Source organism: Monodon monoceros, unplaced genomic scaffold, assembly GCF_005190385.1.
Source record: "Monodon monoceros isolate NGI ecotype Baffin Bay Population unplaced genomic scaffold, NGI_Narwhal_1 Super_Scaffold_20, whole genome shotgun sequence".
In the NCBI taxonomy this organism is placed as follows: Eukaryota; Metazoa; Chordata; class Mammalia; order Artiodactyla; family Monodontidae; genus Monodon; species Monodon monoceros.
Window position 1 is genome coordinate 110,574,155 of NW_021703777.1, and position 19,350 is coordinate 110,593,504.

The 19,350-nt window shown below is 36.3% G+C and overlaps 1 protein-coding gene across 8 annotated transcripts in view; it reads right to left on the reverse strand.

Moving 5' to 3' along the window:
* Positions 1-19,350, reverse strand: part of CAMK2D (calcium/calmodulin dependent protein kinase II delta) — a 280,888-nt gene that overhangs the window by 75,635 nt on the left and 185,903 nt on the right. For 4 of the 8 annotated variants that reach the window (XM_029235093.1, XM_029235096.1, XM_029235094.1 and 1 more), the window contains exons 5-6: positions 6,064-6,129; positions 2,677-2,749 (exon numbers count right to left, since the gene is read on the reverse strand). In XM_029235093.1, the coding sequence (XP_029090926.1) occupies positions 2,677-2,749; positions 6,064-6,129 (139 nt within the window). Of the gene's footprint in view, positions 1-1,664; positions 1,738-2,349; positions 2,611-2,676; positions 2,750-6,063; positions 6,130-19,350 lie in introns of those variants that run through there. The other 4 variants (XM_029235099.1, XM_029235100.1, XM_029235098.1 and 1 more) reach the window with 3 other exon arrangements.

Consider the following 19,350-nt stretch of genomic DNA (forward strand, 5'->3'; position numbering starts at 1 on the left):
AAGGGAGGAAGGGAGGAAGGGAGGAAGGGAGGAAGGGAGGAAGGGAGTTCCGGTCTTTGAAGAGCTCTGCTGAGTTTGGACACTTACAAAAGTGTAATATCATGACCTCACAAAATATATTTTGAAAGTCATGGAATAGAATTCACATTTTTCATCCTTGGCTTTTAGAGTATACTTATAATTACATAAATGTAGTAAAATGTTTCAAATGATAACTTTATTAAATAGCAAAAATAACGTGTATGTCTACATACGTTCACTTAAAAAGGAAAAGTAGCACTGTGAGTACTACGAAGTAACCAAAAGGCGCACTGTCTTTACATGGCTAGTAAGGAATTTTTGAGGTGATTGCCAAATATATGGATTTTCAAAGGAACATATTATTTTTCCTTTATCCTGATGGGTAAGTTTGGTGTTAGCAGATGGACACAGTCCTATCTTGGTTCTCCAAAAGAATAAGCCATTAACCTACTCTTCCTTTAGACATGCAAAGCTCTCAGACTCAAACTGAAAATCAAAGGAAGATTCTAGAAAACTAAGGCAATGTTTTGCTTAAAAATCACATCTTCAAGTAACTCACTGCGGATCGTTAGAGATATATTCTTGTAGAACATACTAAATGAATGGAAACTACAGATTTACAATTTACTATAACTAGAGAAGTCTAGAGAAACCAGCCTAGGTTCTCCCACTGAACCCACTACAGTTCAAGACATTCTAAATTATCCTTTGCCACCTTTGTACTAAAGCCTGGAAAAGGCTGAGGTTTCAGATGAAAAACCACAGCTATACAGTGCTCACATTTGCTATTTCCCCCACCCAGGAGTTTCTCTCCATTTAAATTTCTAGGCCTTCACTATTTCTCTGAAATTTCGTAAGTAAAACTAGAATGCTGAGAGAAGAGGTCAGAAAATTAATAAAAGGATAGTCTTCTCTGAAATATTTAATTTCTAAATGATCTAAACAATTTTCAACCTCAATGGTTATCAGAAGCTGAGTCAAGTCTTAAAAGTATTAGTATCAAATATACTATTTGATAATAAAATTTGTTTTACCCTTTTTCCATCTGTTTTAAAAGGCAATAATATCTTGGCCCCTAGGGATATAAATAAATAAAAACCCAGGGAGCCTCAATGTCCTCAGAATTCCTGGGACTAATGTTAAGGCAAAGAGACTTCAGCACCCAGAATGGGATTCTTTAGCACCAATCACTTGGGCCAAAAATCTACCTAATACATTTATCTCTATTTACTTTATAATTCTGATAACCATTTACATATCAGGTAAATATAATATGACTATAAAATCACATGTTTGATCAACAAACATACTATTATGTCCACAGAACAAGTTCAGAAAGAAAGAGATCAGTCCTACTCAAAATCACATTAAATGCTGCATCCATTCTTAGGAAGAAGGAAATATAACCTATTTATTGTTAATGCTAGGCAATGCTTCCTCTCTGGATGAAATGGGATTTATGTAAGTCTCAAGTGTGCATTAGAGAAGAGATGACTGGCGAGGGAAAGTGTCTTCGTAATGTGTCGGAATGAGTCCACACAACTTTACTGCTCATATTTTTGCCTTTATAGGTATAACTGCAGCTGAACAGTCGTTAGGAATTGTGTGGTGGTTTGTCTTCTCCAAGGGCATTCATTACTCACCTTCAGGTCCCGATGGACTACGCCCATCTGATGGCAGTGTAGCACAGCCTCCAGGATCTGCTGAATGCAATGACTGCATGCAAACACCAGGGGGCGTGTGTTAGTTCCAAGCTTACACTCACTGTCTGTATAGCCTCAGAGAGACTGGGTTAAAGTGCAAAACTAGCAGACAACTGGGGTTGTATTTTAAACATCTTCAGTAATGTAAACATGCTCAAGTAGAGTGACTACTACCTCAGAACAATCAGGATCTTGCCAGATGTGAGCCAAAATGTGGGTCCACTTGTTCTAGAAAAATCCATCTTAAAAATATTTAATTCAGGAGCTCATTTCCTGGTTATAAATCCTCACAGGAAATGAACTGGAACACAACTATTATTTTTATAGCTTTTGTGCTCCACCTCCACCTCACACAAAAAAAGCTGTTTCCCTCTTCTCTCCCATTTTTCTAGTATCATTCCAAAGCTGTCACATTAGCAGTCAAGGCACCATTAAGGTTAAATTAGGATACGTAATGAATTTTTGATAAATCATTAACTTCGCATGCTTTAATTTAGCTGGCAATTATCATCTCTTGCCTGAGGGTTCATCAGGCTCAAATGGAGCAATGCGTAACCAGTTGTTCTGCTACAGCAACCCATGGTCTCAGAACAGAAGTGGTGTTTAAATCTACAGGCGGACATACATCACAGGCCAAGTTTATCTCCAGGCAAGTGCTGGTCATCTCAGGAAAGCCTGCCCCCAAACTGCCTCTGGTGGTTTACTCCTTGGAAACGTAACAGGTTGTGTTCTCAATACTGTCCTTCCCTTTTTGCTATGATGTATATTTAGCCTGTAGATGAGCAAACTGAAAGAGCCATCATGCATTATCATTTCATCATTTAGTCATTTTAGGGAAAAGTTGGGAAAGGCAAGGGAACCATTTTAAATACCCACCCTCTGCCCTTTCCCCAGAAAAAAAAAACCAAAAAAAACTTCCTTTGATTCAGATTTATGGACTCCATATACTGACCTTCAGGTCCCTGTGAACTATGCCATTTAGGTGACAATGATTTACACTTTCTAGAATCTGCTGTATACAATGACTGTAAAGATACAAGGGCAGAATGGAAGGGAGAACATTTTAAAGGCACATAGTCAACATTGAGTACAAAATAAAATGAAAGTTCAAACGAAACAAACAACAAACAAAAATTATATTTTTCACATTTTTTTAGCTTTACACTGGAATTAAATAATGCTGAATAAAGCTAATTCTGGTTCTAACAAAAATGACATCCAACATAGAATTTGTGACATATTCAGACAAAACAATTTGAGCTGTGTGTGTTTTTCATTGCAACTCCATAAATTAAATCATTTGTATACGGAACCCAATATTTCCATATTCAGGGAGAAAATTTTATAAATAATTCCACAATGTTCTGGGAAAATTCTTCAGTGAAATAAAATTTATGGGTATTTCTCATACACATCTAAACTGTTTAAAATCTGAGGTCACAATTAAACATAGGTGTTGAAACAAGAGGGTAAACACAGATGAAGTGGCAGGTGAAACAAAGGTCAAAAAAAATGGAGGGAGACATTTACCATTTTGACTTAGAAATGGTGCTGCTTGTATAATATATTAATAGGAAAACTAACGCACGTCTCCAATAATAGGGAGAATTTAAAGTAAACCCATGGCATAAAACAAACTCCTCTTCAGTATAGTCATACTCTGGGGAAGGGCTAAGAACTTACAAAAAATAAATAAAATTTAAAATCCCCTGGAGCACTGGTGGTTAAGACACGTTTTCATACACCCCAGTGAAGGAAAACTTATGATTATTACTATGTTAAAATGCACAACTTATGCTATTCTTATTAAAGGCTCACTGATGTCAAATAGATGCTAATTAAATTCTATGGTAGACGTCATCGATGGGCACCTATAAGGTCCCATGAGCTGTCATATGACATACAGTAATGTAGAACATATCACACTGATGAATTCTGTACAAGTTCACTATGCGATTCAAATGCAGGTATATACAGACATTCATTCATTCTACATTCATTCATATAAGGATTAAGCAAATACTTTAATGAGGATATTTTCAATCATTTAATGTACAAAATACTACTACTCCAAAGTAAATTCTTGAATTAAAAGAAAGTAATCACCATCTGATTTATTACAACATGTCACAAAATTGATCATGATTGTGATTTTCTAGCTCTAACTCGATTAAATGTACCACTAAAATAGCTTCATATTGGGTGTTTTTGACTATACAGCTTATTGGAGTGTTGGTAATTATCTGTTAAATCATATGACTCTTTCTCCTTCTACAATAATGTTCACTTTATACTACTTTTTAGGAATACTTCACTCTCTCATCTCAAACCACTGGTATAAGTTATTGGGCTTAATGAATAACAGAAAATAAAGAAGTAAACAAGAATTCATATTAAATAAAGTTCACCATATGTTACCAGTGAGAATTAATTCAATTCTTAACTTCTTGAGGACTAGTACTAAACAGATTTTTACAAATTATTTGCTCTTTATGCTTGTAGTTAAGAAGAGAATGTTTCTTCTCCTTGATTATGTGTGGAACCTATCCTAAAATGTATCCCATAGTACATTCCAAAATTTAATATAAGCATGCATATGAAATGATCCAACCAACCAAGGGTCTATCCTGTTATCTGTAGGGCTGCTCGATAATGAAAATGGTCTCTAGATTAATTTCAACCAATATTTTGAAACACAAGAACAACCTGTTTAACATAACTTTGAAAAGCAAAATAAAGGAAATTCCCTAACTTTTTTTATTACCTTGATTAAAAAGATTACTCTTGGAAAGTGGGCAAATAGCTACTTCCAAGGCTATTCTGAAGCCCTTTTCAGAGGCCTAATGTGAGGAACTGGCTTAAACTGAACAAGTGATGATTCACTCATTATAGCATAAGTGACATGGAACTTTCTATTTGACTTTGGCAGGAAAAATTCCATTAAAAAATTAGAGTGTAGTCATGTGCAGAGAAGATTCACAAAATGTCATAAACAGTAGCATTAAACCAAAAAGATTAATTAGAAGTTTAGAAGTGAGCCTGTATATACATGTGCTACTTTGGAGGGATGGGGAACCTTCTATCGGCTGACTATCTGAGGGCCAGGCTACAGGGGGATTAGCAGCCTTAGGAAGCTCTGAAAGCATTAGATAGAGAACCAGCAGGCACAGACCATCAGTAACTGAATATATATAAAACATCTCATTTATATTGCTAATAATGAGCCAAGCACTCACGGCCAGATTTTTCAAAATGATTACCAACTGCAGAATATATGTAAGAAATGCCAAGGAAATTAACACCATACAGTCTAAGTAATGTCTAAGCAAGTAGATTAATGTTACTTCACTCCAAAAACATTGCCTAGGAAGTCTCAAATTAGACAAAATGTTAGCCATTTTTAACTTCTGTAAAAATTTTGCCAATTAACAAGATTGGGAAATCCTCTTGAATCCTCTGAAGTACCTGAATAAATATTTTTCAAGTGAGAGCTCCAAGGACATTAATGGAATTTCCAAAGCATTAAACAGCTCATAATGCCTGAAGGAGACCACTGGGCCTTTTGGAGTCTGTTTCTTTTTATGGCCTCTGATTAGACATGGGCTGTTCATGGAACTTCTGTGATGATGGAAATGCTTTATATCTGCTATATCCAGTCAGTTGCCACTAGCCACTCGTGCAATTAAGCACTTGAAATGGGGCTAGTGCAACTGAGGAAGTGAACTTTTTATTTAATTTTAATTAATTGAAATTGAAATTAAGAGTCATATGTATAAACAACAAGGTCCTACTATATAGCACATGGAACTATATTCAATATCCTGTAATAAACCATAGCAGAAAAGAATAAGGAAAAGTATATATGTATAACTGGATCACTTTGCTGTACAGCAGAAATTAATACAATGTTGTAACATAGTATCAATTATACTGCAATAAAATAAATTAAAAAAAAAAAGTCATGTGTGACTAGTGGCTCCATACTGGGCAGCCTAGCATCTAGAGAGCTCATAACTTTGATAAAAAAGTACATTTCTTTATTAGAAGTCATTCCAGTTAGGCTTTTTTAAAAAATAAAATATGTATTCTAACTATAGATACTAGATAAAAATAAAGTTCAGGCCAGATTCATAGTTGTTTTTTTTTTTTCCTTCAAAGAATCATCCTGGAAATCCTTAAGAGAGAAATATCAGTTAAGAGGGTCTCATCAAGAAAAGTCCAAGATGGTATTATGAAAGTCTCATAATCTTAGGCATCATAATATATTTGTAGAGAGATATACTGAACAGGGGTCATCTGAGTGCTGAGTCCTGTATCTTGCCCAGGGCAAGTCACTTACCTGGCGTCGGCTTCACTGTAATATTCTCTCGCCACTATGTCTTCAAACAGTTCACCTCCAGTAACTCTGTGAAGACAAGATATTCACATTAAAAAAGAAGAAAAAACTAGGCATCAATAGATTTGCACCAGTGTTCATATGGAATATATGCTTTCAGATTATTTTAAAAATTATTATCAAAACAGAAAGCATATTAAAACATTATAAGACTCCATAATGTTCAATTTATATTAATCTAAACATTTCCATCTTTTCTGTTTGCCTTTGTATCACTAGATCCCGAGGATACAACTTTCTGTATACCATAAATATACTCAGACGTATCTTATAGAAAATGGTTTCTGTGAAACTCTTCAATTCTCTAAATATTAGCTGAGGTCTGACAAAGTGTGTGGAACCATTTAGGAACATTTTCTGAACAAAAAGAGAGGATAGGATAACACATATCATGGGTGTAGAGTGTGAGTTTGCAGGCTGTATTTCTCTGGAGAGGCTTGTTTTTTAAACTGCAATGAACATGCCTTTATGGGCTAGAGGTGGCCTTCCAAAATACATACCACTTTGGGGCTGAGTGCTTGATTTTCCTTGTAAAGCAATTTCCTTTATGTTCCATGTCTTTGCCGGTAAAGTAAGACTCAGGTTTTGGCAGTGCCTGGGAGGCAGCAGTGACCCCTTGCCAGCTAGGAAGGAGCCATATCTGTCTGCCCTTTTTAATAAAGTGAAGACTTCCCCACTACTCAGCAACTAGATTTGGTTACTCCGGGAAGTTCATTCAGACCGTGGACTTCGAAGTTCTCTAAATAAGGAGATGTAACTATCTCTGGGATTAATTTCTTCTCCAGGTCCAATAGATTACTGCTTTGGGGCCACAATTCCCTAACCAGTGATTCTCTGGCTTAGGCTTTTCTTCTCCCTGCTTAAAAAATGACTTTTTAAATTTTAAAAAGTCATGTAATTTTGTGGTAAAATTTTAAAATACGAAAATGTACCAAGTCCTCCCCTATCTCTTAATCCCAATTCCACTCCTGGGAATAAATCGATTTTAACTTTACGCATGTCCTTTCAACTTTTTGTGTATCTTTTAACATTTATACTTTTCCCTTTGCAAACACACACAAAGAAACACTTTTCTCACTACAGTGCGATTGTGCAATATACAAAAATTAGGCTAATCGTGTTTTTCATTTTACATTAAATCATGGGCACTGTTTCATGTCAGAAGGATTTTTTCCCCTATTTAAAAAAAGTAGTGTGTATGCGTGTGTGCACATATATCTTTGAGAGTACTATTAGAAGATAAATTCTTAAAAGTAAAATTACTGGGTCAAAGAGTATCCACATTTAAAATTTTGTTGGGAAGACAAGGAAAATTACCTTCCAAAATGGTGGTACCTCCAACATTTTGAAAGTACCGACAGGCCCACATCATTACTAATAATGGTTATTGTCAATAAATGAAAATGCCTATCTAATTGGAAAAAAGTTAGCTCATGTTAATACAAATTTGAGTATTAGTGAAATGAATCATTTTCTTATGTATTTATCAGTCATTCCTTCCTCTGTTATGATGTGACTTGATTTTAAAAGAAACTTTCAGCTTTGGAGTTAAATCTCATAAGAGCTAACATTTGTTGAGTGCTTACCATGTGACACACAGTGTGCTAAGCTTTATATTAACTGATAAATTCTCAAAATTTAGGATGGTTTTACCACTAGCCCAGTGTATTGATGAGAAAATGGAAGTACAGAGAAGTTAAGTAACTTGCCCAATTTTACACAGCCTTGAGTGGCATAGGTGGGCCATCTACTCTACAGCCCATACTTTCAATCACTCCACAGTACAGCCTTTTCAATAATTACACTGTCCATTTTTCTAGAGATTTAGAAGGTATGAGTCATTTGGTCAAGCATCGAGTGAAGGTATAAAACTTGCTGTATGTACATTAGAGAGTGTGAGATAAAATTAATCTAAGATAGTTTTTTGTTCTTGTTTTTTACTTTAAAGTTCTGAAATATCATCAAACGATAACATGTCCCAGGGATCGCCAGTTATTACTCTTGTCTGTATTTTCCTCTCCTAAATGAAAAGATGTGATACTATAAACTGTAAACTTGTCTGAAAGTTTACCCAACTTTCCCCCATCTCCATGGCATTCTGGATATTTGTAAGTCCTTTAATGTTGAAGTTACTATTTTCAATTCTATTACTTTTACATATAAAATGGACATCTAAAATGATTATTTAAAGCTTCATATGGGCTTGTTATGAAAACTATGGTTATGTGTACATGTAATTTCATTTATTGGCACAGCTAAGTTTTTCTCCCAATTAGAATCTATGATATTAACGCAATCATACAGTGTGCCCTAGACAAATTACAATACAAAATAATTAAATATTAGAAAGAACTTCCAACAAATCTATTACTGTCTCTATAACGATGATAACAGGTTTGTGGGATTTCTTCCTTTGAACGTGACCAACGTAGATATGATATATATTCATATTTATCTTTGTTTCTGACCACAGGTAGCAAGAAAATCTGTATATATTACAAATAATTTTGGATTGTTAAAGTGTTTAACAAATATTGATTAAAAAGTCCGTTTTCACTCATAAAATTGCTACTGCATATATAGTAGCTTCTTAAATATATTATATACTCCATGAGAATTGTCAGATCCTAAATCACTAGGATCAGGACTTACGGATCTCTGTTACCTTAGCACCGAACCCAGCAACTAAGACATAACATTTGTTCAATTAACGAGTACTGAAATAATGATTAAATGAATTAACCAAGTCAAAAAATTATGCTACCCATCTACTATAAGTTTAGAGTTTACATGTGCTTAAAAAGAAAAAGGAAAACACTAAAATTTAGCCACACGTGACAATAGGTTTTATTTCTTAAGGGGTTTATATCTAAAGAAGACTACTGAAAAGTCACGTGTAACTATTAAACAAATTTAAGGGGTATAGAGAGCTTTATGTAGAGTTGGAGATTATGTAGTCAACTGTCTCTGACAGTACTCTTTCTCATTTTCTAGCATTCATTTTTCTCATTATTTAAAAATATCCTTGTGCAAATGAAGCCATTTTGCCATTTTCGCTATATGTACGATAAACGCCTGAGAAGGAAAAAATGGAGTTCTAATAGAACACACTGCCTTAAAGAGAAGCTTCAATTTTCTAACTTTAACACATTTCTATATTCACACGATTGTTTAATGGAGCACAAAATTAAGCAGCAGTTATTACAGATTTTGGAAAATTTTTATGTGAAGTTTCACACAGTCACAAATTAAATCACTCTCATGAATAAACTGTTAGATTAATTAGAGATTTTGCGAATAAAGTGGTGTCAGGGATCTGTATGATATGAGGCATATCAATTATATATTTGAAGCATTAATTATCATTTATGAGCCTCTATAACATTAGAGCTTACAGGTAATAAATGATAACTCTAGAACTATGAAAAGATGAGACTCCATATATCAAAAAGATTTTTGTTGTTGCTGTTGTTATTTATGGGAATGCTGATTCATTTTGTGTTATCCAGCAAGAATGAATTATTCATGCTCCTTGTATATATATATATATATTTGTGAATTATATCAGAAATAGTTGAAAGTAGTTTCACCTTGAACAAAACATTTATAAAATTTTGAGGATTACAGTTTTGACTATGACACTGAGAGCAGCTGCTAGCATCCAAGATGTCAAAGATTGGACTTTGGAAGAGAAAATGGCTCCACGTTAACTCAAGAACCAGCACTGATGTAGAGATTAGAGCATGCCCAAGGTAGTGGGGCAAAACCCATGAACCTCAGGCTGTAGCCACGTTGGAAAACAGGAACCCAGAGCAGGGCCCAGCTAACGCACAGTGAGGAGGCAATATCTCCAAGGCAGGGCCAGGAGTGTCTCTGAGAAAAAGGAGTAATTCCCCCTGGAACTCCAAGTATAAAGCTGAAGAACAAACCCAATGAGCAGAGGCCACTGGACCTGAAATCCAAGGCTCTGAACAGAGACAGCAGAAGTCATGTTAGCAAAGAATCACCATAGTCAAATTTTTTGTTTGTTTGTCCCAAAACATTTCATATGCTGACTTGCACTTGGGTGACAGGTGTGTCTTCCAGTGACCTCCCGGGCAGAAGCTGTGAGTGGTGATGTGTTCACCTGTGCTACCTGCATGGTGCCCGGCACACTGCCTTCCATACTGCTGAACGATAACGGCAAATATCCATTGGGAGCTCACCATGTGCCAAGCCCAAGCACTGTTCTAAGTCCCTACAGGTTGTAACACAACAACCTCATGAGGTAGATACTAGAGCTATCATTTCCGTTTTATACACAAGGACACTGAATTAGTGGAGGTTAAGGACTTTTCCCAAGAACACACAACACAAGAAAGAAAGGGTTTGTTTATTCCCATTGTGCTACCCTAATTGTTTCCCCTTGGACACAAGCTGGAGAGCAGGAGAAGAGCAGGTCAGAGATCTCTGGAGAGCCCAAAGGGTCATGTGAAAAGACTGGGAAGAACGGTGACATAAAGGCACTCCCACTTATATCCCCTTTAATTCTTAGATTAAAGTAAGACCAACTGCTGGTGAGGGCTGGTCAGAGTGAAGCTGATCACGGTTCATTAACAGGAGTGTTACTGGTCTTCCTGGCCAGACAGTCCTTCACCAAGTGGGATGGTCCCTTGAATAGGCAAGACTGTCGGCACCAGGCCCCACAATAGGTGCCAGTAGCACTACCTTGTCAATCCCACTATTCCCAGTCACCCCAAGGTCCCCCTAGTGTCCCTGATGAGAACCACTGAGCTAAGGGAAGTCTATGGAGATACAATTGAAAAGTCAGGCCTTCTTAGCACCACCTTCTAACATATATAGTCAACCAAGCCAATCTCTGGGCAGGCATCTATGATGGAACATTGTATCTTCAGTACTTTATAGCATGTCTGGCAGATAGAAAGAGCTTAATAAATCTTTACTGAGTAAATAAATTATCAAATAATTAAATGGATGAATGAAACTAGTCCACAATTTTATGGTTTAACCCATATTTAAGCTAGAAACTGAGGGTAAAGAGGCCCAACTACCTTTCATATTATTTATCTACCAATCTCTAGACAAATCCTGCTGACTTTAGCTCCAAAATGGATCTTAAATCAGTACTTCTTTTCATCTCCACTCTAATGTCACCAGTCCAAGTCATCACTGTCTGTCACCTGCACTACTGCAATGGCCTCCTCATTGGCACCATCTCCTCTCTTGCCCCTCTGCCATCAATTCCCCAGACAGTAGCTTTAAGTGTACATCAAATCTTGTCTCATGGCTACATGAAGCTCTTAAATACCTGTGCACTGCTTTTCCAGGCAAAATCCTTACATGACCTGCATGTCTCCTGACCCTCCTTGCTGCCCCTCTCCATCCTGCTCCAACCACAGCAGCCTTTCTCAAGTTCCTCAAGTGCACCAAGCTCCTTCCCATCCCCAGGCCTTTTCACGTGCTGATCTCTCTTCCAGAACATTCCCAACGTCTTTACCTTTACTATTTGGTGAGTAAATCCCTCTTATCCTTCAAAACTTGGTTTAAATTTTCTATCCTCAGACCCCCTACTCATCTAAGTTATCTTACCCCCTTAGAACCCTGTATTATACTCCATAACACTTATCACCATTATAATCACGTATTTCTTTGTGTACACATTTGTTTAATGTTTGTCTTTCTACCTGTATGGTTGCTCTGGGAGGGTAAAATCTGTTCCTGCTTCTTCACTATAAAATATCAAGCGATGACACATAGTGCCTGTGACAAGCTCAATAAATGCTCATTAAGTGAATGATCCCAGGGTTTTATATTTCACAGAGAGCAGACATGTGGGATGATCACATATCAAGGCCATAATGTTGATGCTCCTGACACCATATCACTTACCATTATATTTTATAAGAAAGCAGGTATCTCTCAGGCAGTTTTCCCCTGGAAATCATATATTTCAGTTTTGGATATTATAATATCTTTCCCATAAGACAGAGTTTGTCTGTGAACTAATCATGTCTGATCACAAATGCAGGAAGTATTTGTTGAATTCATTATAAAGGCACATACTTGGATTAGAGATTGAGAAGGGAATAAAAACATGGTGTTTTGAGGGCAGACAGCAGAAGCAAGAAGAACTACAATCCTGCAGACTGTGGAACAAAAAACACATTCACAGAAAGATAGACAAGATGCAAAGGCAGAGGGCTATGCACCAGAGGAAGGAACAAGATAAAACCTCAGAAAAACAACTAAAAGAAATGGAGATAGGCAATCTTCCAGAAAAAGAATTCAGAATAATGATAGTGAAGATGATCCAGGACCTCGGAAAAAGAATGGAGGCAAAGATTGAGAAGATGCAAGAAATGTTTAGCAAAGACACAGAAGAATTAAAGAACAAACACCTAGAAGAATTAAAGAACAAACAAACAGAGATGAACAATACAATAAATGAAATGAAAAATACACTAGAAGGAATCAATAGCAGAATAACTGAGGCAGAAGAACGGATAAGTGACCTGGAAGACAGAATGGTGGAATTCACTGCCGTGGAACAGAATAAAGAAAAAAGAATGAAAAGAAATTAAGACAGCCTAAGAGACCTCTGGGACAACATTAAACGCAACAACATTCACCTTATAGGGGTCCCAGAAGGAGAAGAGAGAGAGGAAGGACCAGAGAAAATATTTGAAGAGATTAGAGTCGAAAACTTCCCTAACATGGGAAAGGAAATAGCCACCCAAGTCCAGGAAGCACAGAGAGTCCCAGGCAGGATAAACCCAAGGAGAAACATGCCGAGATATATAGTAATCAAATTGACAAAAATTAAAGACAAAGAAAAATTATTGAAAGCAGCAAGGGAAAAATGACAAATCACATACATGGGAACTCCCATAAGGTTAACAGCCGACTTCTCAGCAGAAACTTTACAAGCCAGAAGGGAGTGGCGTGATATATTTAAAGTGATGAAAGGGAAGAACCTACAAGCAAGATTACTCTATGAGTAATGAGATACAGCAAGGATCTCATTCAGATCTGACAGAGAAATGATAGGCGTTACAGACAAGCAAAAGCTAAGAGAATTCAGCACCACCAAACCAGCTCTACAACAAATGCTAAAGGAACTTCTCTAAGTGGGAAACACAAGAGAAGAAAAGGACCTACAAAAACAACCCATGACAATTAAGAAAATGGTAATAGGAACATACATATCAATAGTTACCTTAAATGTGAATGGGTTAAATGCTCCAACCAAAAGACACAGGCTCTCTGAATGGATACAAAAACAAGACGCATATATATGCTGTCTACAAGAGACCCACTTCAGACCTAGGGACACATACAGACTGAAAGTGAGGGGATGGAAAAAGATACTCCATGCAAATGGAAATCAAAAGAAAGCTGGAGTAGCAACAGTCATATCAGATAAAATAGACTTTAAAATAAAGAATGTTAAAAGAGACAAGGAAGGACACTACATAATGATCAAGGGATCAATCCAAGAAGAAGATATAACAATTATAAATATATAGGCATCCAACATAGGAGCACCTCAATACATAAGGCAACTGCTAACAGCTCTAAAAGAGGAAATCGACAGTAACACAATAGTAGTGGGGGACTTTTAACACCTCACTTACACCAATGGACAGATCATCCAAACAGAAAATTAATAAGGAAAGACAAGCTTTAAATGGCACAATAGACCAGATAGATTTAATTGATATTTATAGGACATTCCATTCAAAGAAAGCAGATTACACTTTCTTCTCAAGTGCACACAGAACATTCTCCAGGATAGATCACATCTTGGGTCACAAATCAAGCCTCAGTAAATTTAAGAAAATTGAAGTAATATGAGGCATCTTTTCTGACCAAAACACTATGAGATTAGAAATCAGTTACAGGGAAAAAAATGTAAAAAACACAAACACATGGAGGTTAAACAATACGTTACTAAACAACCAAGAGATCACTGAAGAAATCAAAGAGGAAATCAAAAAATACCTGTGGAGACAAATGACAAGGAAAACACGACGATCCAAAACCTATGGGATGCAGCAAAAGCAGTTCTAAGAGGGAAGTTTATAGCAATATAAGCCTACCTCAAGAAACAAGAAAAATCTCAAAATAAACAATCTAAACTTACACCTAAAGGAACTAAAGAAAGAAGAACAAACAAAACCCAAAGTTAGTAGAAGGAAAGAAATCATAAATATCAGAGCAGAAATAAATGAAATAGAAACAAAGAAAACAATAGCAAAGATCAATGAAACTAAAAGTTGGTTCTTTGAGAAGATAAACAAAATTGTTAAACCATTAGCCAGACTCATCAAGAAAAAGAGGGAGAGGACTCAAATCAATAAAATTAGAAACGAAAAAGGAGAAGTTACAACAGACACCGCAGAAATACAAAGCATCCTAAGAGACTACTACAAGCAACTCTATGCCAATAAAATGGACAATCTGGCAGAAATGGACAAATTCTTAGAAAGGTATAACCATCCAAGACTGAACCAGAAAGGGTTAGAAAATATAAACAGACCAATCACAAGTAATGAAATTGAAACTGTGATTAAAAACCTTCCAACAAACAAAAGTCCAGGACCACATGGCTTCACAGGTGAATTCTATCAAACATTTAGAGAAGAGCTAACACCCATCCTTCTCAAACTCTTCCAAAAAATTGCAGAGGAAGGAACCCTCCCAAACTCATTCTATGAGGCCACCATCACCCTGATACCAAAACCAAAGATACTACAAAAAAAGAAAATTATAGACCAATGTCACTGATGAATATAGATGCAAAAATCCTCAAAAAATACAAGCAAACAGAATCCAACAATACATTAAAAGGATCATACACCATGATCAAGTGGGATTTATCCCAGGGATTCAAGGACTCTTCAATATACACAAATCAATCAATGTGATATACCATATTAACAAACTGAAGAATAAAAACCATGTGATCGTCTCAATAGATGCAGAAAAAGCTTTTGACAAAATTCAACACCCATTTATGATAAAAACCTTCCAGAAAGTAGGCATAGAGGGAAACTACCTCAACATAATAAAGTCCATATATGACAAACCCACAGCAAACTTCATTCTCAATGGTGAAAAACTGAAAGCAATTCCTCTAGATCAGGAACAAGACAAGGCTGTCCACTCTTGTCACAATTATTAAACATAGTTTTGGAAGTCCTAGGCATGGCAATCAGAGAAGAAAAAGAAATAAAAGGAATCCAAATCAGAAAAGAAGAATTAAAACTGTCACTGTTTGCAGATGACACGATACTATACATAGAGAATCCTAAAGATGTCACCAGAAAACTACTAGAGCTAATCAATGTATTTGGTAAAGTTGCAGGATACAAAATTAATGCACAGAAATCTCTTGCATTCCTATACACTAATGATGAAAAATCTGAAAAAGAAATTAAGGAAACACTCCCATTTACCATTGCAACAGAAAGAATAAAACACCTAGGAATAAACCTACCTAGGGAGACAAAAGACATGTATGCAGAAAACTATAAGACACTGATGAAAGAAATTAAAGATGATACCAACAGATGGAGAGATATACCATGTTGTTCTTGAATTGGAATAATCAATGTTGTGAAAATGACTACACTACCCAAAGCAACCTAGAGATTCAATGCTATTCCTATCGAATTACCAATGTCATTTTTTACGGAAGTAGAACAAAAAATCTTAAAATTTGTATGGAGACACAGAAGACCCGAAATAGCCAAAGCAGTCTTGAGGGAAAAAAACGGAGCTAGAAGAATCAGACTCCCCGACTTCAGACTATACTACAAAGCTACATTAATCAAGACAATATGGTACTGGCACAAAAACAGACATATAGATCAATGAAACAAGATAGAAAGCCCAGAGATAAACCCACGCACCTATGGTCAACTAATCTATGACAAAGGAGGCAAGGATATACAGTGGAGAAAGGACAGCCTCTTCAATAAGTAGTGCTGGGAAAACTGGACAGCTACATGTAAAAGAATGAAATTAGAATACTCCCTAACACCATACACAAAAATAAACTCAAAATGGATTAGAGACCTAAATGTAAGGCCAGACACTATCAAACTCTTAGAGGAAAACACAGGCAGAACACTGTATGACATAAATCAAAGCAAGATCCTTTTTGATCCACCTCCTAGAGAAATGGAAATAAAAAGATAAAAAACAAATGGGACCTAATGAAACTAAAAAGCTTTTGCAAAGCAAACTACAAACAACATGAAAAGACAACCCTCAGAATGGGAAAAAATATATGCAAACGAATCAATGGACAAAGGAGTAATCTCCAAAATATAGAAACAGCTCATGCAGCTCAATATTAAAAAAACAAACAACCCAATCCAAAAATGGGCAGAAGACCTAAATAGACATTTCTCCAAAAAAGATATACAGATGGCCAAGAAGCACATGAAAAGCTGCTCAACATCACTAATTATTAGAGAAATGCAAATCATAACTATGATATCACCTCATACCAGTTAGAATGGGCATCATCAGAAAATCTACAAACAACAAATGCTGGAGGGGGTGCGGAGAAAAGGAAATCCTCTTGCACTGTTGGTGGGAATGTGAATTGATACAGTCGCTATGGAGAACAGTATGGAGATTCCTTAAAAAACTAAAAACAGAATTACCATATGACCCAGCAATCCCCCTACTGGGCATATACCAGAGAAAACCATAACTCAAAAAGACAAATGCACCCCAATGTTCACTGCAGCACTATTTACAATAGCCAGGTCATGGAAGCAACCTAAATGCCCATCGACAGATGAATGGATAAAGAAGATGTGGTACATATACACAATGGAATATTACTCAGCCATAAAAAGGAACGAAATTGGGTCATTTGTAGAGATGTGGATGGATCTAGAGACTGTCATACAGAATGAAGTCAGAAAGAGAAAAACAAATATCGTATATTAATGCATATATGCGGAACCTAGAAAAATGGTACAGATGAACCGGTTTGCAGGTTAGAAATAGAGACACAGATGTAGAGAACAAATGTATGGACACCAAGGGGGGAAAGCGGCAAGGTGGTGGTGGTGGTGGTGGTGTGATGAATTGGGAGATTGGGATTGACATGTATACACTAATATGTATAAAATGGATAACTAATAAGAACTTGCTGTATAAAAAAATAAGTAAAATTTTTTTAAAAACATGGTATTTTATGATTCTTGGGAGATAACTAGCTATGTTTATATTCCATTTTTTGAAGAACTGAACCCATATACCTGTTTTTTTTTTTTTAACTATAACTGAGTACAGAGATCAAGAATATCTATATGTTCAACTTCTGTTTGACATTATGCCCCTCTCATGTTCAAAAACGTTCAAAGTTCTTGGTGAATGATGAGTTTTAAGATGAGTCAAGCGGTGCAACCATGACATGAGCAGAATAAGATTTGTCAGCCAGTTGTGATAAAGTGCCAATGGTGGGCATGCAGGCGGCTGATGCAAACTTGGGGTGGATGGATTCAAAACACAATTCTGGTTCATTGTTAATGCCACTGTTAGTATCTTTTTTTAGCTAAGATCAATTTATTATGTAAGTTATTTTCTAGCTGAATACCCAGTATTTGATAACACCTCTGAAGTAGTAGATTATCTGAGGTTGACCAGAAATGGTTTTCTGAATGGATGCCAGATTGTATGATGAAAATCAAAAAAAGGCTGAGAGTTGCTTTAATAGAAGGTCCAAAGAGATTCTTATTGATTCTGATGTAGATAGATTTGTTGAGGAATTACAGTAGAGATAATAAAACTGAGACAGGCCATTGGAAGTGTTCCATTCAAAACCTGAGTCAGGCCAGGAGGAGAGGCAGCACACTGGGGGAGTCTCAGTGTGGGATATTAAAGCAGGACACTGTATTCATTGGCACTGTCCAACTTGTAGTATTAAGCAGAGTGGGGGAGTGGACTGGGGTGGCAGGGTCTGAAATCCTTCAAAGGAGCACTTAGTTTACTCCTGTTTTTCTGTGTAATCAATCTTTCCCTTCAATATCATTCTGGATTTCTGTATCCTCCCTCAATTCTAAAACTCATGCCAACTCTGCTTTTTAATCCCCTCCTCATTCCGTCTTTCGCAAATGCAGATGAAAAGTTTGAACCACTAACAAAAGTTCATATTCTTAAAAGTTGTTTTTCCTCTTTGATGACCAAGAAAAAGCATTAATGAAAATAGTGCTGCTAACCACAATTAAGGGCACATAGAATAAAACAAATGCAGAAATGAAATAGGTTATTTTTGTTCTGTTAACATCACAGACCTCCTCAAGTGAGCAAGTCAGTCATTAAGCTTATTATATATGTGTGTGTGTGTGTGTGTGTGTGTGTGTGGTTTAACAAGATGCCTTAATCTAAGATTGCTTAAATGCTCAGGCAATATTTTGCAAAGATGTACATTTCAAAATGAATGCTTCCTGAAGGCAAGGAATAGACCACGATTCTATGCATTAAAAAAAAAAAGTTTGATACAAATTAAAATCATAGAGAGATACCAACTCACACGGCTTAAGATGGTTACTATAAGAAAAACCAGAAAATAACAAGTGTTGGTGAGGACGCAGAGAAACTGGAATACTTGTGCACTATTGGTGGAAATGTAACATGGTACAGCTGCTGTGGAAAACCAGTATGACAATTCCAAAAAAAATTTTTTAAACAGAATTACCATATGATCCAGCAATTCTACTTCTGGGTATATACCCCAAAGAATTAAAAGCAGTTTCTTGAAAAGATATCTGCACTCCCATGTTCACAGCAGCGTCATTCACAATAGTTAAAACATGGAAGCAACTCAAGTGTTCATTGGCTGATCAGTGGATAAGCAAAATATGGTATATGCAGACAATGAAATATTGCTCAGTCCTAAAAAGGAAGTAAATTCTGACATATGCTACAACATGGATGAACCCTGAGGACATTATGCTCAGTGAAATAAGCCAGTATGATTTCACTTACATGGGGTACTTAGAGTAGTCAAAATCAGAGAGACAGAAAGTAGAATGGTGCTTGCCAGGGACTGAAGAGAGGGAAGAACGGGGAGTTATTGTTTAGTGGATGCAGAGTTTCAGTTCTGCAAGATGAGCTTGTTCTATGGATGGAAAGTGATGATGGTTGCCCAATAATGTGAATGTGCTTAATGCCACTTAACTGGACATTTAAAAATGGTTAAGCAAT